This window comes from Melanerpes formicivorus, unplaced genomic scaffold (assembly GCF_026170545.1).
Source record: "Melanerpes formicivorus ecotype bairdi unplaced genomic scaffold, bMelFor1.0.p_v2 SCAF_2305, whole genome shotgun sequence".
NCBI classification, from domain to species: domain Eukaryota; kingdom Metazoa; phylum Chordata; class Aves; order Piciformes; family Picidae; genus Melanerpes; species Melanerpes formicivorus.
In genome coordinates, this window is record NW_027144656.1 from 1,896 (window position 1) to 28,638 (window position 26,743).

A 26,743-nucleotide genomic window follows, 5' to 3' on the forward strand; every position below is an offset into this window, starting at 1 on the left:
GATATCCCCAGTGTGTCCGTGAGCATATTCCTGATCTTGCTCTCCAGCAGAACACGCAGATGGGAAGGCTGTGTGACATACTGGGTATGTTATGAGCTGTTGGCTGCCTGTTCTGTGTTGTGAGTGAAAGAGAATGGCCAATGAGGACTTTTCTTTTTGTGGTGGTGCTAACTATAGACAACAGAAAAGCTCAGAACTCATTTTTCTACCAGGGCGTTTGCTCCTGCCCACGTTATTCGTAAGCACAACATGCTGATGCTTTCTGCCCCTGTGGTAAGGTAAACCAGCCTCATCCTGTGGCATGCTGAGCACCACAAATGATCAGAAGTGTTTAGTGTTCTACAAAATTAGGTAGCTAATTCTGGTGCTCATTCAGCCTCACAGGGAGAGAAAGATGTGCTAGCAAAGAGCAAGCCCTTTTATAAACCACTACATTAGCAAACAAGGCAAAAGACATACATGTGGAAGTTTCTCCTGGCATTATAGTCCTCTTTTAAGCAAAGCAAAGAAGAGTATTACTTGTCAGTGACCCATTTCATTGGCTGCCTGGAATGACATCCTTTACATGATTCATGTCTATTTCAGCATCACTATTTAATGCCATCTAGTAAGTTTGTAACACAAATACATTAGATCCAGAAATGTACAGTTGCCTAAAATAATAATGTAATTGCCTTTATATATTATCTGGGCACTGATAGTGTTTTTCCACACTGCAGTCTTGGGTTTGGTGGTTTGGGTTTCTTTTTTTTGGTTTGGTTTATTTTTTCCCCTGTCTCTAAAATGGTAGTTAGAAACTTAAAGGGACAGATGGACAAAGTCAACACATTAACCAAGCACTCCTTTTCACTTCAAAATCCGTGACCATGAAAATTGGTTCTGCTGTAAACCAGATCATGAGTATGATAGTGCAGGGGAGTTGGAATGAGGTGATCTTTAAGGTCCTTTCTAATCCAAACCATCCTGTGGTCCTATGATGACTATTAACTAAACGGTTAACTAGATGAGCTGCTTTACCAGTGCCTGGCAGAAGAGCATGGCTATTTACCATACTGGCTTTATTTTCTTTACAATACTGGAGGGTTTCCTTGCTGCTGGTGACCTCCCGTGAGATAATCTGTCTCTGGAGCCCTGGAGTGTCCACAGGAGACTTGTATGTCTCTCTCTAGGGCAGTGATAAAGAGTAGTGAAATGTGCTGCAGCATTTTGTTCAACAAATTCTTTTGAGCTTGTCAAGTTTTGACAGTGCAGTCCACTCAGCACTATAGCCAACACTAGCAGGCAGGCTTTTTGTACCCAAGCTGCTACGTTGTCAGGCTCCCCTTGCAAATCTGAGTAAATGCCTTAAAAGCCCTGGAGTATGGGCTAAGAGTTCTAGGGAGCTGCTCTTCTAATTATCTTTAAAAGTTACATGATAATGAACTGTGTTACATAGAGGCTCTGTCAGGGCTTCAAATACAGGGCTGGGTTGTTGGATACTGAGCAACCCAGTGAGTTGTTTTCCTGCAGCAATATGGCAAAACAAAGTGAAAGAAAGGGAAATCTTATTCCTTGATAACGGCAGGCTCAGGATTTACTTAGTCCAACGTTTGTTTTGCTCCTGATTTATTCACAAGTGATAGCAGTTGTCCCTGGCACTTTCCAGGCTTTCTTCCCAGGGCCCAGTAAAGACAATGAAAGACTTCCTACTGATTTCAGCAGGAGCTGGATCAAAATGTAGGACTGTTTTTGGCAGTGTATTCTGTTGAATGTTGCAAGTCCCATTAATTCATTAGCTCATCTATTAACATTAATATTTGAGAAGAGCAGAGTTAGTTAAAATTTTCCTGAACAGCATATATTAAAGACTCTTGCTTTCTCACCTCTAAGTGTTTGTGTCTGTCAGCCCAAGTTGTTTGACATGCAGAAAAGCAGCTTTTCACACCGTGGTATTTAACTCGCTAATCTGCACAGTCACACTCTCAGCAGTGGTTATTAATGGTGTCCTACCGTGAGCTTTTGTGGGGACAGGACAAGAATAGGAACAGGCCATGCAAAATCCAGGCAGCATATGAAATTGCAGTTTCATCAGCTTTCTAAACTCAAGAGCTAGCTTTTATAATTTGCTGAAGTTAATGGGATGTATTTTTAAAGCAGTGAACAATTCCCACTGATGTTAATGTGAGTCGTGCCTATAAATCCCCCCTCACAACACTCTCAAAATCCTGCCCCCGATGTGTTCTGCAGATTGAATTCCAGCAACTAGCTATTTCTTTGGGTTGCTGACCTGTCTTCAGAGAAATGCTGAAGCCCAGCAAAAAGCAGTTGGAGCACTTGGATTTGGGAATTGCAGAGCTCAGTTTTGTTTCCAGCACTCTTTCAGGGAAGCCGTTTGTTAGCAGACAATGGGGGATTATCAGATTGCTGTTCTGAATGGACTCTACCTTGCTGCCAGTAATGAACATTGTGCCCCTTTGTTTTAGATGCCAACGTGGACGTCATCTACATCTGCCCCCTTCATCTGAGTGAGGAGTTACTGCGGTATTACAATAAACTCCTGGGTCTGCAGGCAGCTGTTAGATCTGGGAACCCCGAGGACATGGGTGACCTGCAGGACAGGTTCAAAATTCTCACCCCTGAAGCTACAAACAGCTTCCCTGTGAGTTTGTCTTCTAATTACTACAGCTTGAGGGATGCAGTAAAATTAAATTGGAAATTTTATAACTTGTAACGCTCTGGTACACATCAGTGAAATATTATTGCAAGTTTAAGGGCTTTACTGATTAGACTACTAGTTAGAGCACTGGAAATAAATATACTGGTTTAGCTTTATAGACTTAGTTGAGATAGTCCTATATTGGCTATTTGTAGACCACTTGTCCCTTCTCACTATATTCTGGGGACTGGGAACTTGATAGATTTATCTCTCTAAGGAAATCATAGCAATAAACCATTCTTATCACTCAAACTTTTCTCTCTGGCTAGCCCAGCCTTCAATCATTCATGTGTTTGTGGTGTTTCTTCCCACTGGATGCAATGCAGGACTTCTTAAATAGCTACTTAAATAACTTCTTAAATAACAAAGGAATATTAGTGCCAAATTTGTCGAGTCACTTTTAGGGCCACGTGGTAAAACAGGGTCTTAAAAACACACTTTAATGTACACCTCAAGCAGTGCTTCTGGAAATGCTGAGGGAAAGCTCAGTAGTGAGAACAATTTTAGTGGAATTTAGCAGCATTGATTGGGATTTTAGCAGAAGTGGAGAAGAATTGTTGATTGTTCATATTGAGTCAATGTTATCTTAGCTGAGATCTGATTTTTACGAAGCTTTGTGGTACATTTGTTATCTCCAGGCCCTATCCCTGAAGTCCTGCCCCTGTTTTCAATATGTATTAATAACTCTTTTAGGGTTTTTTTGTTGAACAAATATTTGTTGTGCCATAAGCTGATTGAAATTGAAGGAGGTAGAGAGGCTTTTTATAGATCATAAATGTGTTGGTTTTCAAGTGTAGCTCTCTAGCAGCATAGCAATCAGCAAAACACTTGTGTGTAGATGTATGAATTAACAGTTGGGGTCAGCTTAAAGTTAAGTGTTGAAAAATAGTCTGAAAACACCTCTGTGAGCAGAGCTCTTTGCTGTGCAGGGAAGGACTCTGAGTCAGAGCTGTCCAATAGTTGAAAAGAATTCTCTTCCATTTTCTCTGAGTTGGAGAAAAAGCATCAAGATTATATTTGTAGTTTTAGGAGCTGGCTTTCCTTTAGTGTTGCCCTTTTATTTGAATGCTGGAAAGCTACAGAAATCACAGCTGACTCTGCTGAGCCTTCACTTTGGTAAATCCTTGATAAATATCAGTGATAGATTTTTTTTCCTCTTAAAATGGTGCTTTGACAATTGTAGCTGTTTTGTCGCTGGATCTTGGGTTATTTTTACAGTACTGACTACCACATAGTGGAAGCTTTAAGAAGCCTTCTACATAAAACATGTTCAAAATACCTAAACCACATCATATGATTGATAAAAGATGTGCTGCTAAACATAGTTGGGCTCTCCTGGAATGGAAAATGGCTTTCAGGGATGATTTTAGTTATGCTGGTTTGGCTGAAGTAGTTGTAATGTAAAAGCAGGTTGTTCCTTTTAAGCATCTCTCTAAGTCAGGTTGTCTGGGGCTCTGAGCAACCTGCTCTAATTGAAGATATCCCTGCTCACTGCAGTGAACTAGATGACCTTGAAATGTCCCTTCCAACCCAAACCTTTCTGTGGTTCTTCTGGGCTGTTTAATACAAAGCTCTAAATTTATTCCTACTATATGAAAGTGTGGCTTGAAGGCCACCTTAGCAAGCAATTTTAGAAGCTCAAGTCAGCCTTGCCCAGTTTTCTGCCTACTTGGATGGAACTGGATGGAAGGAAAATCTGTGGAAAAGACACCCAAGCACAGGTAGCCCTGTGCTCCTTGGTATCTGCAGAGGGGAGGCAGACAGAAAAGAGTGTCCATATACCATTGTCCTTAGGAATTTGCTACTCAAATGAGCTCTTGTGATTCAGTGTGTCTGGGTGATTCAGTGTGTCCGGGTGCAACGTCAGACACGTCCCACAAAGGGTTACACCCTGATTCTCTTCTAGCAGGTAGCTTTGCTCCTCATGATGAGGCTCATGTCAACATCAGTTTCTCTGAGAAGTCTGAAGACCAAGATTAAAACCATCAGGCTTGAGAACCAAGAACTAGCCTTTGGGTTAACTTCCTAACTATCCCTCGGTGCAGTCATGCTGGAATTCTGAGGATTCCTCAGTTCTGCATTTACCTGCTTTCACACACACCCCCCCACTATACATCATGGCAGCTATACCACTCTCAAAGCAGGAATGAACTAGATTTTACAGCCTGTTTGCTGCACTCCTTAATTAACTGTAAAATCCATTATTGAGAGACACAAAGCAAATCTCCTCCCTACATCACCACTCCTGGCCCCAGGGAGCAAGTGACCGGGGCTGGAAATTGATCCTGTTCTTTACATGGCAGAACTCTGCCAGGAGACCAACAGAACTGGTCATCTCCCTGCCTTTAAACCAGCTCAAGAGAAAGGAAACAAATGAATCAGAACATTAAGAGTTCATTTTAAATTGATGGAAGAAAAAAGACTCCAGGAAACTTTGTTGTTCTTTTTGCTCTTTTGTGATTCTCTTTGTTCTGCCAGAACTTTGAAGAGTATCTCGGTTCTGTGGCTGAAATCCTCATTGTTCTTGCAGTATGTCTGACTCTAAAGAGACATGGGCACCTTCAGGAGCTGCATGTTTGATACGAGAAGGCACTGAGGAGTTGACAAGATTCCTTTTGTCCTCTTCAAGGGGCTCCCCCATCTCCTTTTCTACCATCATGGAATCAAGGTTTATACTTCAGTCCCTATGAAGGAGCATCCAGGACTTGGAAGGAAAAAAAATGAGTTCTATCATCCTGGAAATCTCTAGCAAATCCAATTTTTATGCTGTCCTGAAAGGAATGTGTCTCTGACTAGAGCCTAAATTAGATGAAACCTCAATGTGAAGAATTTTTTCCTTTTCTTTTTCTGGTTATGCTTTTTCTATGGCAATCTACAGCAGTGGATGTCTTATTTCTGCATGATGTTCATTCCTGCCTGTCCCAACCTCTATGTGTGCATATGGAGAGATAATTAGCTTATCTGCTGGCCATGCATAGGATGTGTTGACAAAAAGAGTTTTGAGGTTTCATCTGCCACAACTAATAGTCTTGGCTTAATTTTAGAGGTTATAGCATCTACCATGAACAGCTTGTTCAGCAACAGATCTCCTTTCAAAGGAACGAAAAATTCCTTCCCCAAAGTTGAAACCTTTGTGCTTTAAGCAACAACGAAAGTGCCACCTTCTCCCTGAGCACTCTGCAGCTGCCTTTACAGTAGCTATCAGAACTAGTGTGTCATGGAAATGTATATCCCCAGTAATTTAATGTGATCAGTGAAAGCTTTTGTAACTCAAAGTGGTTTATTCTCAGAGAATCCCTTAAAATACTGCTGAACAGTATGGTGAAATACATTCCCTGCTAAAGGTAATGGGGGGGTGGGGAAAGGGAGGGTGGTGGTGGTGTGGGGGGTGTCTTCATTTTTGTATTGATTTTTAGGAGCTTTAGAGTTAAACCATGCCAGGAGTGTTGCTGAGATGAATCACTATTATCCAAAGGCCACCAGCCTCTCCGCCGACTGACAGAAGGATAATTCCGCCTGGATCAAATAAATACAGATGTGTAGTAATTAGTTCTATTCCCAGTGAGGCCATTTCCACCACACTAAAGATGTGCACGATTATGGAGCCTCACCCCAACAGCTTTTATCAATTTAAACTGCTAAGCTACAGGATAGGTCATAACCCAGCCTGCTATTAATAATGTATTTATTGTCTGCAACATTATAAATTAGGTTCATGGAAGAGAAAAGAACACCTTTTAACAAGAATAATGTTATCTCTCTACAGCAGCATCACATGTGCCTAGCCACTCAGCTGAAGTACAGTCCCAAGACAATCAAAAGGATCAAAATTCTTACCCAGAGCAGAGATGCCTACATTATTGGAGGGGTTCCCCACCAGGATGATTTAGCAGTGGCTGACATGCTCAATGTGCCTATATTAGGCTCGGTGCCAGAAGTGGCTCAGCTCTATAGGACCAAGTCTGGAAGCAAAAGAATTTTTGCCAGTGCTTGTGTGCCAACCCCTCCTGGAGAATCTGACATCTACAGCCATGACCAGGTAAGTGGGATGGGATCTGGAACATGGGACATGTGAGTGTGCAGATGTCCACTTTCACTTGAGAGGGTGCAAACTTTGTACCATTCCGTCACCTCTATTGGTTCAATTGGGTTTGATAAAATCATATAGGAGGTTGGGTTCTTTTTAGACTCTGACTGTAAGCAATTTGTATTCAAGTCAGAAAGTAATACAATTGTCATGATCATCCTGTGGTCATTCTTCAGATTATATAAGGGTGTTCGGAGCATAAGAGACAATTTGGAACATGAGGAAGGACTTCATGTGAAGGTGCCAGAGCCCTGGAGCAGGCTGCCCAGAGAAGTTGTGGAGTCTCCTTCTCCAGAGAGATCCCAAACACACCTGCCCATTGTGATCCTGGGCAAGCTGTTGTGGGTGCCCCTGCTTTAGCAGGAAGGTTGGACTGGATGGTCTCCAGAGGTCCTTTCTAACCCACACTGTGCTGGGATTCTGGGATTTCTGTTTTGGTCAACTTATCTCACTTTGTGTTGCTGCTCCACGGATGAACTCATTGCTTCAGTGAATCAATAGGACTGAAAACAGTGACTGAAAACAGAACAGGGATTAGTAGGAATCAGCATTCACTGAAAGCAAAAATGTCCTCTACTTAAGTAGTCAGCCCATTTGAGTTGAGGCTCACTGAGCATATCTGTAGCTGGAAGTTTACTTTCTATCCAGCTTAACATTGCTAAGTTTACCTCTCTTGTTAGCACAACTGGTATGAAATGAACAAAACATTAATTACTCAACTAAAATTGCAAGGCAGGAGAGTTTTCCATGTCATGTTCTGTCTGCAGATGTTTATTTTGCATTCAGTGCCTCAGGATTGCATTTTAGGAGCTGATTTTGCAATGATATGTCTAAGTGTGACCTGTACTGTTTCACATGGCTAGCAGGAAGAGTGAGGTGATTGTCCCCACACCTCAAACAGTGGTTTGGTATGGCTTGTCTAATTCTGCCAAAGACAGAGGCACAAATACACTGTGAGTGTATGTTACAGATTGGAGAGTGGAAAATTAATGCTTTTGTCTCATTATTTAGGTTGAGTTTTGGGGCCCTCACCACAGGAGTGACATTGAGGTGCTGGAGTATCTCTAGAAAAGGGCAATGAATTTGGTGAAGGGTCTGAAGCACAAGTCTTGTGAGGAGCAGCTGAGGGAACTGGGGTTGTTCAGCCTGGAGAGAAGGAGGCTGCAGGCAGACCTTCTTTCTGGCTCTCTACAACTCCCTGTAATGAGGTTGGAGCCACTTGAGGGTCAGTCTCTTCTCCCAGGTAACAAGAGTTAAGAGGAAGTGGCCTTAAGTTGCGCCAGGGTAAGTTTAGGTTGGACAAGAGGAACAATTTCTTCCCCCAAAGGGTGTTTAAGCCCTGTAACAAGCTACCTTGGGCAGTGGTGGAGTTACTCTCCTTGGAGGTATTTAAAGGCCATTTAGATGTAATGCTGAGGGACATGGTTGAGCAACCTGGTCCAGTGGAGCTTGTCCCTGCCCATGGCAGGTTGGGGGTTGGAACTAGATGATTTCTCAGGTCCCTTCCATCCCAAACCATTCTATGAATTCTATGGTTTAGCAGCAAACTTGGTAGTGTTGAGTGAACTGTTGGCCTCTAAGGCCTTAAAGGACTTTTCCAGCCTAAAGGATTCTATACAGAGAAATACCAGTGTTGGGGCTTGTAGGTATCCTCATTCTTCAAGAGGCTTTTTTCACATTGCTTTGCTTTTTATTAATCACCTTTAACACTGCAAACAACCCAAGCTGCACAAATACAATTCAGCTTCTCTAGCAGATGAACTAACTATATGATCAATGATCTGAAAAACAGCTCTTTGATTTATTGTTAAATAATTTATGTGCATCTAATAGTTTTGATTCATACCACAGTGTTATGGAAGTTCTAGCTCTGTTGTTTGCTGGTATGAAATATTGACATCTGAGGTTAAATAATCAAAGCAAGGTGCTACTATGTTAAAGCACAATTCAATTTTCACTTAAAGATAGCACATAATTCTTTATGATTGGTACAGTCCTTACAGTATTATTGATCCTTTGCATTACTGTAGGGGAGCCATCAGGACAAAACCAACACATTTATGGTGCTCTCCAAAGCCACAAATAACAGCATCTGGAACACACATGTAATTGTATTTTAGGTCAATGTTAAAACAAACAAACAAAAGTCTCCAAAGTGCCTGTGTATAAATGCAGAAGGCTGTAAGCACTGCAGCCAGACCTAAGAGCACTGCTACCAGATTCAAAAGCATTTGCAGTTTTAAAGAAGCTAATTGAATCCTACAGCAGCTGGGCAAAAGGCATTTGAAAGCCATTTAAATCCACGTACAAACACAATAAATAATTAGCATTTTTGTACAGCCTGGTAGCTCCTTGGTACATTTAGAACCATGTCAGGTACTCTCCAGTAGGAGAATTTCACGGATGTTTGGCTGCTGTTAGAGTCTTGCACAACTCTTCCTCACATTCTTTCCAAATAATGCAGCAGTCCATCCCCTCTTATTCCCTGTCACAAACTTTCACTGAGCTGCCCTGATTATCCAAAACCTGAGATCCTAATTGGACAAAAAGCCCTGAACAGGCAAATTCCTCTCTCAGAACACAACTCCATTGACCGCCAGAGGTGCTCACTGCAGTTTGGAGTCTGCCCACCGGGACTCAGGGATGGGATGAAATCCATATAGTCTTCATCCAAAGATGTCCAAATGCCTCTAACAACACAAGCATGTCTAAGAAACAGAAAACATAGTTAGAAAATTGCCTTCACTACAAGAAAGATATTGAGGTCCTGGAGTGGGTCCAGAGGAGGGCAGCAAAGCTGGTGAAAGGTCTAGGGCACAAGTCTTCTAAGGAGCTGCTGCGGGAACTGGGAAGAAAAGGAGACAGAGGGCAGACTTTCTGGCTCTCTACAACTCCTTGACAGGCAGTTGGAGCCAGGTGGGAAGATGACCTCTGCTCTGAAGGAAAAAGTGATAGGATGAGAGGAAATGGCTTTAAGTTGCCCCAGGGGAGGTCTAGGTTGGATATTAGAAGAAATTTCTTTACTGAAAGGGTTCTCAAACCCTGGAACAGGCTCCCCAGGGAAGTGGTTGAATCCCCATCCCTGGAGGTGTTTTAAAGCTGCAGGGATGTGGTGCTGAGGGCTGGTTTAGCACCAGCTTTGGTAGAGTTAGAGAATGATTTAACTCAATGATCTTAAAGGGTTTTTTCCAGCCAAAATGATTGTATGAAAATAAAGTCCATGTCCAAATATTTGAGAACTAGTAGTCTAAATCAAGGAGTAATTTAATTCTGTTGTAGTGCAAAATACCTTTGTGTTGTTGCTCCACAGCTGATCAGTGTGCTCAGCCAGCTCATCATTGACAACATGGAAGTGTGGTGTTGGTTGTTTAAAGTGAACAATGAAGCTGGAGGAAATGGCACTGCTTATTGTGATATCTCATATCTGAGATGCTACCACTGGGCTCAAGAGGAATGTCAGAGATACAGCCCCGAGATCTGGAGTCAGACGTGGGCCCACGTAAGTAACATAGGAGCAGTGTCTTGTTTGTTGTCATGGCTTCTTATAGTCCACTGTGCTTCATCCTCACAGAGAGCAGCTCTGGGGAAAAGGACCTAGAGGTACTTGTGGACAACAGGATGACCATGAGCCAGCAATGTGCTCTTGTGGCCAGGAAGGCCAACAGTCTCCAGGGATGTATGAGGGAGAGTGTGGCAAGCAGGTTGAAGGAGGTCCTCCTCCCCTTCTACTCTGCCCTGGTGAGACTATGTCTGGAATACTGTGGCCAGTTCTGGGCTCTGTGGTTCAAGAAGGACAGGGACTCACTGGAGAGGGTACAGAAAAGGGCTGCAAAGATAATTAGGGAATGAGAACATCAGGCTTTTTTAGTCTGGAGAATCGTAGAATGGCTTAGGCTGGAAGAGACCTTAGAGATCATCTAATCTAAACTCCCTGCCATGGGCAGGGATGCCTGAAGACTGAGGGTGGATCTCATCAATGCTTACAAATACTTAAAGGGTGGGGATTGGGAGGATGGGACCAGGATTTTTCAGTGGCACACAGTTGACAGGACGTGGGGTAATGGGCACAAACTTGAGCATCAGAAGTTCCATCTAAACATGAGGAACTCCTTTAAGGATGAAAGCACACTGTAACAGGCTGCCCAGACAGGTGGTGGAGTCTCCATCTCTGGAGACCTGCCTGGATATGTTTCTGTGAGATCTTCTCTAGGTGAACCTGTTCTCTAGAGGTCCCTTCCAACCCCTACTATTCTCTGATTCTGTGATCATTAGAACCAGGGGCCCCCAGATGAAACTTTTTATAAGCTGTCAGTCCTCAGCAGCACACAGTGGGATGAAGGCTTTACAGAGGTGTTTGGCATAGTTTGGGAATTGTGCCCTTGATGCAGCAGCCAAAGTAACGGAGACAACTCAGCTGCTGCATGAGGTTAGCAAGGTAAAACGCATCGCTAATCCTCTCCTGCATTCTTGTTTGCCCAATGGTGCCTTTGAAATGAGGCATCTAAAATCATTTTCAGATGGAATAGATTTTTGCTTTTTTACACAGATCAAACTCACCAACTACATGATTTTTAATCTGTTGCCTACTCCATACCAATGAGGAAAATCCGGGTATGGCATCTTAAACCGCTATGCAAATGATGCTATTTGTAAGTATTAACATAATTTACTGCTTACAGTCATATTCTCATTTCTAATAATTCCAGGAGAATGGAGACTCTTTTCACAGTGCTCCTAGCCTGCAGGATAGTCTTTCATCAAGGAGCTGAATTTTTTAATAACCTGCCAGCACACGTTGTGTATGTGGCAGCCTTTGCCGATGACACAATGTCTTCATTATCAAAAGAAACAGGTCTCCATACTGTAATAGGACATTAAAGCATGCCTGTGCTCATAAACTAATGCTTTGATGTTTAAATGTGTGTCATTACAATGGTATTCCTTAACAAAGGATGATTTTAATCCTCTGCTCTCAATGGCAGTACTCAGTGGAGACGGCAATTCGTTATGTATAAAAAAGGTCTCCTGCTCTACAAGAGAGGGTTCTCAGAAGGTAGGCAAATTTGCACACCCCCACTCCAACAAGATGTTCAAAATGGCAGCAAGTTTTAAACCTGGTCTGGATTTTGGGAAGCTTTCCTGCTGACTTCAGGAAAGGAGATCAAAGGAGTTATTCCTTATGTGTTTTCCAACTTCCATCAAATGTTTATGTTTAGGAGCTTCTAATAGGATGATTCCTGGTCGCATCAAAACCCAAGGTAAATGCAGTGTGAAAGGGAGAGCAAAGTTATCACCATGTCCTTTATCCAGAGGCACTTAGCCGTGAAAGAACTAAAAAGCACTGAAACAGGACCATTAATGCTAACACTGAGTAATAGGGAAGGGAACAGTCTTTAGCAGGGCCTGTTGTGACAGCTGAAGGGGTGATGGTTTAAACTAAGGGAGATTCAGACTGAAGAGAAGGAAGAAATATTTTACACCGAGGGTGGTGAGACCTTGGGCCAGGTTGCCAAGAGAAGTGGTAGAACCCCATCCCTGGAACCATTCCAGGTGGTGGTGTTTGGGGCTCTAGTTGCAGATGTCTCTGCTGAGTGCAGGGGGGTTGCACTAGATGAACTTTAAAGGGCCCTTCTAAGCCAGTCACTGATTTATACCAGCAGATAACTAGATCTGGTGACTCAGGCCTTCTGCACCACTGACCAAGATGATGGGAGCACAATGTGGGCAAATTCTCCCAGCTTTGAATTGCAGAGAGCCCAGTGGCTGGCTGATGCTCTGTACTACGGTGGCTCTCCAGTCCCCTCCTCCATGCTGCTTGACTTGCACAGAGTGAGGGATCTTTAGCAGATCAGAGAAATTAAGCCCTTCAGCTTTTATAGGATAAGCTCTGTTTTATAATGTGGAATTATTTTGTACTTGTCAAATGTAACAGAGCTGTAATCAGCTCAATTTGAAATTTTAATATGCAATATAATTCAATCAAACAAAAATTTCAGACCAGTTCTGACTGAATTAAAAAAAATCCAAAGAGCTATAATGAGTAGTTTATGTAAATTAAACAATCCTTTCTGGATACATTCCTTCTGGCTTTAAAACCATTACATTAGGAATGAATTTGGCACAACAGAGAGAAATATCAAATGCTTATTGAAATTAAGACATTTAAATACCAATGAATATTTAAACTACAAATAGTCCTCTGAATGCCAGAACTAATGAAGTTGAGTTTCATGTATGGCCTTTTCTGCAGTTAAAATGTATTACCTCACAACCCCTCTCAATCATGTGGAGTCTGAGGGATCCCTTAGTTTATGCTGTGCTATTTCCCTCAGTTAAGTATTTATAGGATCTTTCTCCCCACCTAAACACCCACTGCAATGAAATATGCAGGAGTCTAAAGATCTCTGAGACCTCAAATATTCTGTCTTATGCTGCTGAAAATAGCAAACAGCTGTAAAAGTTACTGGTGAGGAAAAGCATCCTGACAAAAAGAATCCTTAGAAAACCAGGCTGAAAAGTAGTCAGGTTGTATCTGGCTGCAAATTTATAATGTTTAGTCCAACACTTCGTTCCAGAGTGGTAGGGGTTGCAAGGGACCTCTGGAGATTGAGTCCAATTACCCTGCCAAGGTAGGTTCACCTAGAGAAGATCATACAGGAACACATCCAGGCAGGTTCTGAGTGCCTCCAGAGACGGAGACTCAACCACCTCTCTGGGCAGCTTGCTCCAGTGCTCTGTCATCCTTAAATTATAGAAGTTCCTCATGTTTAGGTAAAACTTCACATGCTCAACTCTGTGCCTGTTGCCCCTTGTCCTGCCACTGGGTGCCACTGAAGAAAGCCTGGATCCATCCTCCTGACACCCACCCTTGAAGTATTTATAAGCGTTGATGAGATCTCCCCTCGGTCTTTTCTTTTCCAGACTAAAAAGGCCCAGATTTTCTCTGTCTTTTCTCCTAAGAGAGAAATGTTCTCGTTCCCTCAGCATCTTTGTAGCCCAATTCTGTACCCCCTCCAGCAAGTCCCTGTAACTTTCTTGAACTGGGGAGCCCAGAACTGGACAGAGTATTCTGATGTGGTCTCACCAGGGCAGAGCAGAGGGGGAAAAGAACCTCCCTTAACCTGCTTGCCACCCTGTTCTTGGTGACTTCATTTTAGGACTGAAAGTACCACCTCAAACTCTTCAGAATCCTTAAAGTCCTCCTTCCTTTCTTAGTGTTGCACTTTTTTTCTCCTTTTCACATAAAATAATCCAGGGCTATGTAGAGATCCCATCTTCTTGTATAACTAAATCACTAGATACCATCTCTAGATGAAATTGCTAGCCAAACTAATTTCAGACTTCTCTTTTATTACCCTATGACTCTTTAATTAACCACCAGGATCAGCTGCATGATAGTTTACCTATCAGCAATCCTAAAGGTAACCAAGATCAGACTGAAAACAAACAAAACTGACAAAAAGGGATGACTGTGGGGATAACAAAAAAAGATCTGAAAATACAAGAATAGAACAAGACACAGGAAACCAAGCAACAAATATTCCCTCAATAAGCTGTTATAATTGGCTATAGCTACAGAACCATTTCAAAACTCTCCATTAAATATCTATTGTAGGAGAAAAAAAGCTATTTAATGTGCTTGGGCAGCCTCCTGTTTAAAACCTCAGAGTGTCTGAATCTTATTGCCTCCGGTTGGGTCATGGTGGTTTGTCACGGCTTCTTTTCTTTATAGACTGTATCTTAGTTAATTCACTTAAATGTGTGGGAGGAAATCAGAATCTTTTTCAAATGGTGGCAAAATCCAGACAAGCCAACTGAGTTGCATAAAGCAGTAGCCAGACTCTGGTTGCAGGATTTTTACTGGCATAAAACAACATTCAGTCACTGGTTGTTTTGAGTGGCATAAAGTGATATGTAGACTCTGGTTGCAGGATTTTGAGTTACATAAAGCAATATTCTGGCACTGGTGGCAGGATTTTGAGTGGCATAAAGCACAGACTGAAGGAGTTGGGGCTGTTCAGTCTGCAGAAGAGAAGGCTCCGAGCTGACCTAATTGTGGCCTTCCAGTATCTGAAGGGGGCCTACAGGAAGGCTGGGGAAGGACTTCTCAGGATCTCAGGTAGTGATAGGACTAGGGGGAATGGAATGAAGCTGGAGGTGGGGAGATTCAGGCTAGATGTGAGGAGGAGGTTCTTCACCATGAGAGTGGTGAGACCCTGGAATGGGTTGTCCAGGGAGGTGGTCGAGGCCCCGTCCCTGGGGGTGTTTAAGAGCAGGCTGGATGAGGCTCTGTCCAGCCTGATCTAGTGTGGGGTGTCCCTGCCCATGGCAGGGGGGTTGGAACTAGATGATCCTTGTGGTCCCTTCCAACCCTGAATGAAACTATGAAACTATGAATATTCAGACTCTAATTATTTTGAGTTGCATGAAACAATACTCAGACACTGGTTGCAGGATTTTGAGTGGCATAAAACAATATTCAGACTCTGGTTCTTTTGAGGAGCATAAAGAAATATTCAGACACTGGTTGCAGGATGTTGAGTGATATAAAGCAATTATTCAGGCACTGCTTGCAGGATTTTGAGTGGTATAAAGCAATGTTCTGGCACTGGTGGCAGGATTTTGAGTGGCATAAAACAATATGCAGACTCTGGTTCTTTTGAGGGGCATAAAGAAATATTCAGGCTCTGGTTGCAGGATTTGAGTTGCATGAAACTATTCAGACACTGTTTTCAGGGGTTTGAGTGGCATAAAGCAATATTCAGACACTACTTGCAGGGGTTTGCATTGATTGCTCCTGGAAAATTAGTTTTGAAGGCCAAGATAAAATGATGCAAAATGTTGGTTAGTTCTTGGAATTAAACAATCTTTGATTAACTTCCAGAAGTTCTGTAATAAACTTTGTGATTATCTGAATCAGGATTAGTGTGAGATTTGTAAGTGGTTGAGTGCATTCTTTCTAAGGATCCTGAGGCTTACATTTCAGATCTTGGTGCTTTCCTGAAGCCAGGAATTCAGAGTAAAGAGAATGTTTATAAATGGGTTGAGTTAAAATCAGCCATAATAGCGTCAAATTTTAGATATGTGGTGCTGCCAGCCCACTCACTTCTGACCACTTTTGAATATGTTGTAGCTTCCTAGCACTGCTCGTTCCCTTTCTGCCACCTGTCCCATTTTCACTGCTCTGATCACAGCATCACAGAATGCCAGGCTGGAAGGGACCCCAAAGATCATCTGTTCCTACCTTTCTAGGTGATAATGTAGTTGAAATGAGCTGGCCCAGCACCCTGTCCAGCTGAGTCTTGAAACTATCCAGTGTAGGGGAATCCACTGCTTCTCTTGGGAGATAATTCCAATGTCTAACTGTTCTCATGGGAAAACATTTTCTTCTGGAGTCTACTCTTTTTTAACACTGCCAGCTTTGTTTGAGGGCAAGGCTACAAATATTACCCAAACTGGAATAAATTGCAAGCTATTTAATTAGTCTTAATAGAAACACCTAAAGTCTTCTGAAGGCGCTCTGAAGCGCCGCTGCTGCTGCTGTTCCTGCACACACTCAGATGCAGTGTGATATTTTTTGCAGCCTGAAGAGGGCCAGAAACACTGTCGGATACCCAGGGAAAAAAAATGCATTTACAGCATCTTGACAGGCTTTTAAAATTGCTTCAAACCTCTATGATGTTTAATAGGAAAAGACCGCAAAGACTTGAGGAAGAAATTGATTCCCTATAAAGCAATTCAGCTGCAGGTTGTTTGAGTGCGCTGTCAGCAAGATATCCTGAAGAGTTTAATACGAACTGTATCTGCAAACAGCCCATAGTACTCTTATTCCCTTTATTAATATATATTAGCGTGTCTAATGTTCCAGGTGATGTTCCAGGTGATTCCCAAACCTTAAGTAAAATCAAGCCTGCTAATCGGATCCCTCGGTTAAATGAAAGCTGCGATACCCATTCCCGAGGCTTGCAATAATCAGATCCGCAAGCTGTTGGGTTGTATGTCCTATTGATTTAATATGCTTCTAATCAGTACATAAAGCTATAGGCCTGCAGTGTTAATTTTTCATATGCTTACAAAGTACCCTTTGATTTTCTGTCACGCGTTAATTACAGCGTTTTGCCATTAAATAGGAAGCTTTGTGTAAACTAATTACTAGGTAATCATTGTCTACCGCCAGCGTGCTGTTTGTACCTTTTATTTTATTCTAAAAATGCACAGATCTCGCAGTCTGGAACCACTATACCTTCCAGCCATTAGCTCTCACTAATTCATAGCATTATTGTGTGAAGATTGTAGGAGTTGTAATTGTTGTGGTATCAGTGCTGTTAATTACCGGAGTAAACAGTTGAAATGGTGCCAAGGTCTATTGTACAAGGCAGAGGAAAGGAGGTTTAAATGTTACTTCCACCATCTGGGGACTGGAGTAGAGGCAAATGCTAGAAAACAGCAGTGAGGCAATATCAGAACTTCAGCTCCAGGGTTTTAGGCCATATGGATCCAGAATATTTTTGAATCAATTGAATTTAAGTGCCAGTTTGTAGCAATAACAGCGTGGAAGGAGAGGAGAGAGCAAGAGCACTAAAGAAAGCCGGAATCCGTTAATGTTACAGCAGCCAATAAAACGCCTGCTTGGATTATTTTAAAAACGTTTATTTTGCTGAATTCCCCCCAAACTAACACAGAGGCAACTCAAAAAGAAGTTTAACTGTGTGTTGATTGTGAAAGACAAAGCAGGTTTTGTCTGACGATTCCTGTAGCGTTACAGCTCAGCAATTCAGACCAAATTCCCGGGTAGGTGACGCTGGATCAGCTACATCGGTGCCTTTTAATTTTTGCAATCCCATTTTTTTTGGAGGGGGGTGTGTGTGTGTGTGTGTCATTAGAATCCTTTCTTCAGACATAACAAGCCCAAAAGGGACTGCAGGTGGACAAAAGTGAACGAAATTTAGACAGCTCAAACGAGAGAAAAAAAGAAGTTAATGAGGAAAATGTTATTAATCTGCAGGCATCTAAATTTGTTTGGCTTCTAGTGAGATCTCTGCTGCATTCAGATGTTCCTTTACCTCCTTTTGTACCTGGCTTTACAAAGGCTGAGTTTGAAAGAAATAGGATTTTTTTTTGGGTTTAAAAAGGGGGATTTTTTGAGGCTGGTGATATTTCTGTTCCGTTTTCTCTGCCCTGAGGGGAAGTGCGGGGAGCCCTGCAAGGTAAAGGCTGCAACTGCACAAAAGATAATGGGGCTTGTGCACAAAGTAGCGATGCACGTGGAGTAATTGGGGATCCAAAAAAAAAGCAGATCATTGTGAAGAAACTTATCCTTTTATGCCCCCAAAAAGCAAGGCACATGCAGTAAATTTGGGTTAAAAAAAGATAAAAGCCAATTATTTAATCAAGTTCTCATGTGATGCCCCAGAATAGCAATGCAGAGGCAGTCCTTTGGGAGTTAAAAAAGCAAATTGTTTCCCAAAATTCTTCTTGATGCCCACTCCCCCGCAAAAAAAAAGCAGTGCAGTAATTTTGGATTCTAAAACAAACCAAAAAAAAGGGCACATTATTTAATAAAGTTATCCTTTTATGCCCCCCCCCCCAAAAAAAAAAGCAATGCAGATGCAGTCATTTTGGATTGGAAAAAAAAAAGAGGCAAACTATTTAATAGGAATTATCCTTTTATGCCCCAAAATAGCAATGCAGGGGGAGTAATTTTGGATTGGGGAAAAAAAAGACAAATAAAAGGCCAAAATATTTAATAAAGCTGTCCTTTGATGCCCAAAATAGCAATGCACATGGAATAATTCTGGGTTTAAAAAGAGCAAAGTATCCTTTGGTGCCCCCCCCAAAAAGGCAACTGTGGACCTGGAGTCATTTTGCACCGAAAAGGCAAATTATTTCCTTAAATGATCCCAATCTCAAATGAACATGCTGTGCATCAACACAGAACTGTTCTGACAAGCTCCCAGAGCTTTCAAGATTCCTTTTTTTCATTTCTCTGCCCGATTTTGGGCAGCCGAGGCAGCTGAGGATTTCATATTCGATCTCCCTCCGTAGATTGTTTTGTGAGGTGGCGGGGATGAAAAGGGCTCCCGCAGCATCTTGCTGCCGCCAGTTTGGGAGCATTAGGGAGGAAATGGAAAGGATCTCTCTTGCTAAACAATCCTGGTTTATTTATTTTTTATTGGTCTGTTAGCAGATGTTGAAGTAGTTCGGGGCACAATGTAAACATGTGCTTTTGGAATGGGAATGGCAAAGTATACAATGAAATAAGCAATTGGGAGGGTTGTGGGGTGGTTGTGGGTTTTTTTTGTCGTCGCTGTTGGTTTTTTTGTTGTGTTGGGGTTTTGGGTTGGCTTTTTTTTTTTTTTTTCCAGACTGGGCCAGTAGGGTTTTGTTTGTTTTGTTTTGGTTTTTCCCCCTTTTTGTTGTGTGTGTGTGTGTGCGTGCATGTTGTTGAATTTGGAATTAAAAAGAAGTGCTTGATCTTTATATATTGAAATCCTCAGCGTGGAGAGTGACAGCATGAGCCAGAAGAGAAAACCATGGCCCCATGTGGTGTGAAAAAAAGGAACAGCAGTTTAAGTGCTGGAAAGTTGAAAGAGAACTAACCTTCTTGTTCTCCTACTGAAGGGAAGTGGCTGTTTTGTGCTTTTGTATTGAAGCATAGCATATGTGCCTCAGCCTGACAAAAAAGCCTCTTGAGTCAAAAGCAACCCTCGTCCTGTGTGCTGATCCAAAGCGAAGGCCGTGGTAATGAGGGACGGGCTCTCAGGAAGCAGCGAGGAGATAATGCTACATAAGTGGAGAATTCTGTGCACTGTTTTCACCATCCTACTTAATGCAAGTCGCAGGCACGGTGAATCGTTTGCCATCCAGCTGAAATGGGCCATTAGCTATCAGGGAAAATTGTCTTTGCTACTTTCAGCAGATGGAGCAAATATTTTACAAAGCAATTTTACATACGAAAAACATTTGTGTTCCTTGGTAATGATGGCTGTTTTACATGATGCTGCCTTCCATCAGAACATGCTTTTCCAGCTAGTGGAAGGCAAAATTGGTACTTTTTAATTTCAAACTTTGCAGTTAACAGGGAAATGCCCAGGCTTCAAAGCAGGTTGCAAACTTTTAAGCAGATAAGGGCATTCACTGTGTCACTTCCAAAAAAAAAACAACCCCAGCCCATTTCCATCTTTGTAAACCTCTCAGACTGCTTTGTTCTGTGCAGTAGGTTGTGGTAGGTTTGTTCTGTGCAGTAGGTGCCAGCATGCACCTGCCTGAATGTGGGGGGAAAATAGCAAATCAGAACGAAGGGGAAAAAATCAACAAACCTTAATTTCCAGAACAGGACCTAATGAAAGCTATTTGGACAGCAAGACAGCACTACTGACCTCTTCCAACACAACCAGGTTTACTGGTGCTGCTGAGAACATCAGAGTAAGCTGGATTGGATCAGTTCACATCCAGGCAGCTGGAATAAGTTATCCCAGCTCCACTGATCACAGTGTAAAGGATACATGGTATAACCGGTATGAATTGTCGTGGTGCTGCTGAAGTGGCATAAATTGCCCCAGCTTCACTGACTTCAGCAGAGATGTGGCAGTTTGTATTGCTGAGGATCTGTCTGCTGATTTCTTTCCTCTCTGGCCCAGTCAGCTTTACTTATTTGGAGTTACTTTCTTCACTCTATTTGCTTGCAAGGTCTAAGTAATTTCCTTTCCCTCTGATTTTTAGCTAAAAAGCCTTAGGTCTTTCTCATGCATTCTGCTCTGCAGCCTCTTTCTGTCCCCAGGTCTTCCTATTTCTATTTCTTCTTTCTGTTTATTTACTTCTCAACAGGCTTTTCTTTGCTGACTGAGCTGTCTCCAGTAGATTTCCTACCACTGCCTTCAACATATGCCCCATTTGGTCCTCATTTTTTGTGGCAACTGCTGTTTTAAGGAAGCCTTTCAAAATTCAGCTTGCAAAGAAAGGGAGAAGTTATTATTTTGGGCAGAGGGGGGAAAGGGGGAGGGGAGAAGGTGGTTGGTTTTTTCCATGCTTATTCATTGTTATAAAATAATGCAAAACAGATTTGGATAGATTTAAAGATTTCTGCATAAAAATTGTTGTTATTCACTGCTGTTATCTAGATTTGTTCTCTACCTTTTGTTATAAATCTACATGGAAATGGTTGCTCACTACTTACAAAAAAAGGTGCAGTACAGGTTTGGATAGATTGAAAGATTTCTGCATGACATAAACAGTGTTTGGACTGCTTCTTTTTTTTACTGGTACTATGAAACATCAGCTGAAAGATTTGAACAAACACTCCCTGATTCCATTGAGGCTACAGTTGTGAATTGTTTGGGGCCCATATCAAGAGCTCAAGCTCTTCTGGAGATGCTGTCCAGTTTAAATCAAATTAGCCTACTGAGCCCTGATCCTTTTGAAAGGTTTGGCTTGATGAATGAATGTTGGATCTGGGCTTGAATTTGCCTACCAAAACTCCCTATAATCAGGGTGATTGCCTTTTGAGAGCTTACAGTTGCAAACCCCCTTCAATTCCAGGTGTGACTGCCTTCCACGAACACCTTGACTATCTAAGCATTGCTTCATAAAAGTTGGCTTTGATCTCACAAGAATGTTTCTCAGATACCTTTGAATTGGTGATTTCTTTAAAAGAGTCTTTTGTAAGCTGACTGGTTTTGACACACTCATCTGTCATAGTGAGTGCTGAGGGTGCTTTGAACTGCAGAGTGCTCCTGGACTGGCCACTGTTCATCTGTGTTGTCCTAACAGACATCCTGAGTTCATTCTGTGCTCAAGTCTCCTTCCAATGCTATCTGACCTCATTTAAGCAAGCAGCACCGGGTCTGTTGAGGAAGTATCACTACACTTCTTGCCTAATGTCCATTATATGACAGAGAGTATCACAGAATGTTTTGGATGGGAAGGGACCTTGAAAGCTCATCTAGTCCCTGCAGTCAGCAGGGATATCTGCAACTAGAGCAGGTTGCTCCTGACCTGGAATGGTTCCAGGGATGGGGCATCTCCCACCTCTCTGGGCAGTATTTTTTAAAGCATCTTTCTCTCTTTGTGTGAGGTAGAAAGAACAGCTGTCCTTTTTTCATGGCTGAGGCACACACAGAAAGTCACTTTCCTGAGGTCTCACAGGCAGACTGAATCCAGAAACAAGATCTGTCTATGTCTTCTACACATGAAGTTGGTCTCTTAATCATATAATGATAGAATTGTGTTGGTTGGGAAAGCCTTCTAAGATCATTGAGTCCAACCGTCAACCTAAGACCACCATGGCCACTAAATCATGTCCTGATGTGCCATGGCCACACATTTCTTGAACACCTCCAGGGATGGTGACTCTACCACTTCCCTGAGCAAATTACTGGCCCTTCCTCCTTCTCATTCTGGTAGATAAATCACAGTAAGCTGGGTTTGAATTCCTATTTTTGGTTACACTGCATCATGCACTTGATGCCAAACCCCATCTTGTGAAACACATTGTTCTGGAGAAAACAGTTTGGTGTTTTTTTTGTCCTATTCTTAGATGTTAGCCAAAAGGTTTTATTGTGTTCCTCCAGAGCTCAGGATAATATGATTGTGGCTAAGGACATTGCCAAGATCAGAGGACGGTTGGTCATCTTCTGAAGCATGGGATGCTGAGGAGAGAGGATGTAAAGCAGAAGCAAAGAGACCCAGGGGAAGCAGGGGAACGCTTATGAAGCAGCAAGGAAAGGAGCCTGAAGCTATAGAGTCAGGGTCCTTGCACTTTATATGCTTGTGTACTTCTGGGATGGTTTTGAACAGTGAAAGCAATGCGGTTAGCTTTGGGATTTAATAGGGCTGTTTTGTGTGTGTGATAATAAAGACTTTGAAAGTAGGAAAAAAATTATTTATCTCCTACAAGTATGACTTGTCAAATTCTACCATAAAGAGAGGCACAAATACACTGGGAGTTTATGTGACAGACTGGATAGTGGAAAATAAATGCTCTTGTCTGATTTATCTGAGTTCAGTTTTGGGGCCCTCACCACAAGAAGGACATTGAGGGGCTGGAGCGTGTCCAGACAAGGGCAGCAAAGCTGGTGAGGGGTCTGGAGAACAGGTCTGGTGAGGAGCAGCTGAAGGAACTGGGGTTGTTTAGTCTAGAGAAAAGAAGGCTAAGGGGAGACCTTCTGGCTCACTACAACTTCCTGAAAGGAGGTTGGAGCCCGGTGGAAGTTGGTCTCTTCTCCTAGGGAAAAAGAGATAGGATGAGAGGAAATGGCCTCAAGTTGCACCAGAGGAGGTTTAGGTTGGATAAAGAAGAAACTTCTTCCCTGAAAGGGTTCTCAAACCCTGGAACAGGCTGCCCAGGGAGGTGATTGAATCCCCATCCCTGGAGGTGTTTCAAAGAGGCAGAGATGCGGTGCTGAGGGACATGGTTTAGCACCAGCCTTGGTAGAGTTAGAGAATGGCTGAACTCAGTGATCTTAAAGGTCTTTTCCAACAAAACAATTCTATGATTCTGTGATTTTGATTACTCCCTTTTTTAATCTAAAGGCTGTTTGGGTTGATGGCACAGCTTAAACATGGGATCAGGCAAACTACTGCTGGCACATGTGACTATTTCAATACGCCGCGCTTCAAAATCTAAACAGCGTAGAAGTTATTGACTGCTGCTATTGATCCTGGAGCAGTTACCAGGCACTTAGCATTTTCAGGTGCCAGATCAAATTATTGATATAAATTACCAATATAAATTATAAATAAATAGATACTCTGCTGAAGCAGTTCGGGGGGGGGGGGAGGGGATTGTCTTTCAGAGCAGGACAGGATGGGAGAGTAGAAAGCAGAAGAATTAAAAAAGGCTTCCTGACTGTGGGTAAACAGTAACCACATTTTTTTTTTTTTTTGCCTGTTGGAGGCCTGGTTTTTAATCACCCCACAAGCAGTTTTCATTTCTGTAGTAAAATTGCTTGTGGTTCTATTTAATTTGTTTCTGCAGGAGCCAGCTTTGGTGAAGATCTCCCAGGAGCTGCCGGGCCTTTTAGCACAGCACGTACAGCCAGTCAATGAGAAACGATTCCCTACATGGGAAAAATTCCTCCAAACATTTCTTAGTCAAGGTAAATAAGACTGCAAAGTTGCTGTTAAATGTTATAAGGAGTAATTATGCCATATTGTGTGCCATATTCTTGTTCATCTTGGACCCATTTATATATTTCTCTCCTTTTATTTCACCATTACACTTCAAACGTTCATTTGCAAATGAATTATAGGCAACTAGTCTATCATTCATGTGTCCTGTGCAAGCTTTTAACCTAGTTTAATCCTGGGTTACCTTCCTCCCATGATTCTGGATCAATCAGCACCAACTCCTTCATGCTTAGTCACTGTACTGGAAGCTGTCATATTTGGCAATGGGCTTTGGGGAAGGCTAGCATGCATTGGAGGGCTGGAGCATCTCTCCTTTGAGGAAAGGCTGAAAGGGTTGGTGTTGCTTAGCCTTGTGAAGAGAAGGCTCTGGAGAGACCTTAGAGCTACATTTCAGTATCTGAAGGGGGCCTGTGGGAAGGCTGAGGAGGGACTGTTTAGAAGGGCTATTAGGGATAGGATGAGGGGCAGTTGTTTGAAACTGGAGCAGGGTAGATTTAGGTTAGAAATCAGGAGGAGGTTCTACACAGTGAGGGTGGTGCAATACTGCCCAGGGATAAGGTTGAGGCTCCATCCCTGGAGACAGTCAAGGTCAAACTTAATGGAGCCCTGTGCAGCCTGATCTAGTTGGAGATGTTCCTGCTGACTGCAGGGGGGTTGGACAAGATGACCTTCAAGAGTCCCTTCCAACCCGACGTATTCTGTGTGATTGTGTGTGTGAGTTTGCCTGTGGGTAAATGTGAGAATATTGCACCTTTAGTAGGTGTTGGTGAGCAAACATCTGCCAGACTTGTTTTTCCCACCCATAGGACCAGTGGGGGAGCTGTATGTGAGCTGTGGATGCTACATAAGTACATTGCATGAGGTCAGTTGTGCTCATAACCTTCACAGCTTGGAGAGGAGCCGAGCTTTCTTCCCAGCTTTTGCCTTCCAGGCAGGTTGCCCCTGAGGACCAGTAATGCAATGCCACATTGTCCCTTACAGCATGTTGGCACAGACTCATTAGACTGTTGCCACGCTCTTTCTTGCCCTCCAACCAAAGGAAGATGAACAAGTTCCAATCTGAGAGCTGGATAGTTCTGTTTGCATGGTGCTGTCCTCAGCAGGGCTTCCTGCATTAATTCTTGTCATGGCACCTTTGGATCAAAGCTGGCCAGTACCCAGCTGGCCGAGAGCTCAGATGTGAGCCCATGCTTGCCCAGAAGAGGCAGAGCAGAGAAAACCTTTGTCTAATCACTGCAAACCAGTGTATCTGTGAGGGGGCTTTGCACAAGGGTTAACAAGCTGTGTTTCTGTACCAAATTTTGGACAGAAAAGAGTTTGTGGTTGGGTAGTAAATGTGCACAGTGGTTCTGCCCTGCCATCATTTTTGTGGCATACAATGGATATTTATGTTCCAGACATTCCTGTATCTCTGGAAGAGGCAAAGGTGACTCAAAGCTTTATGGGTTTTAAAAATAATGCCAGTTAACATAAAACCAGGTTTAAGGACATATTAGTTTATCCTAACTAAATGACTTAGGGCATTATATGCACTGCAGAGGCATATCCAGGATGCCTGGCAGGTTTTTTTATGTTAGAAGTTGTCATCTTCAGCTCTTCCCTTCTACATACAGAGTTCCTCATGTGGATGAACTCCAAAAGGCAGGTTGCTTATCTAATGGGTATCTCCAAGATAAGTTCACAGCAGGAGATAGCACTCCCTCAAGGTCCCAACATTGCATTTTACTGATGTTCTGGGCCTGGTGTTCAACTGGGCTATAGGAGAGCCTGGGATTAGAATCACAGAATTGTTTTGGTTGAAAGAGACCTTTAAGATCATCAAGTCCATCGATTAACCCAATACTGCCAGGTCACCACTGAACAGTGTCCTTCAGCACCACATCTCCACCAGCTTTTAAACACCCCAAGGAATGGGGACACCACCATGGTCCTGGCAACCTGGGCCAGGCCTTAACAACCCTCAAGGAGAGGAAATTTTTCATAACATCCAATGTAAACTTCACCTGGTGCAGCTTGAGGCCATTTCCTCTTGTCCTTTCGCTTCTTACATGGGAGAAGAGACTGACCCCCACCTGGCTCCATCCTCCTTTCAGGGAGTTTTAGCAAGGCAGAAGATCTCCCCTCAGCCTGCTTTTCTCCAGAACAACCCCAGTTCCCTCAGCTGCCCCTCACAAGATTTGTGCTTAGACCCTTCACCAGCTTCCTTGCCCATCACTGGAATTCATTCATACTACTCAAGAGCATATTTCTCCTGTCAGATATGTAATATATCCAGTTTGGAACTGCTTGCAAGGCATCTGCAGCTCAAAAGCCACTGTTTGATCTCTGCAGTGCTCTAACAGATGAAATAACTTCTTTCTTTTCTAAGAGATTCATGGGTTCTAGCTCTGCTGCTCACATTATGTTTATTTACTTGCTGTGTCTCCTTAGCAGTCCTCCCTGCGATGTCTGAGCACAACAGGAGCTGGAGGGTCTCATTCTGTGCACTCTGAAGAGCATCATGTGTGTATTTGATCACCAGTTTAACAGCTAATTCATTCTTACCAGGTGGTGTGATAGAAGCCTTCCCACCCTCCAAGAACATCACAAACCTGACAGTGGATATGCTGATAGAGCCAACAGGCGAGATAAAGATGGTGTCATCTGGAGATCAGCTACATGCTGAAGGGCCTTTGAGATCATCTGGCACTACCATTCCACAGCGTTCTGTTGATCCAACAGTTCTTAATTCACTCTGCTTCAAAATTGGAGAAACCTGTAAATCCAAAGGAGTGCTTGGCTACTTCTCCGTTGATTTTGTGACTTTCATCCATCCACGAAGGACAGAGCAGCAG

The 26,743-nt window shown here is 42.8% G+C and overlaps 1 protein-coding gene across 1 annotated transcript; it reads left to right on the forward strand.

The window, feature by feature from the left end:
- Nucleotides 1–26,743, forward strand: LOC137461467 (IQ domain-containing protein H-like; the record flags this gene model as incomplete). The annotated part of the gene is made up of 6 exons (XM_068171195.1): nucleotides 1–84; nucleotides 2,463–2,638; nucleotides 6,462–6,734; nucleotides 10,093–10,281; nucleotides 23,758–23,878; nucleotides 26,457–26,743. Coding segments are annotated over 6 exons (1,130 nt in total), but the record flags the coding sequence as incomplete, so codon positions are not given.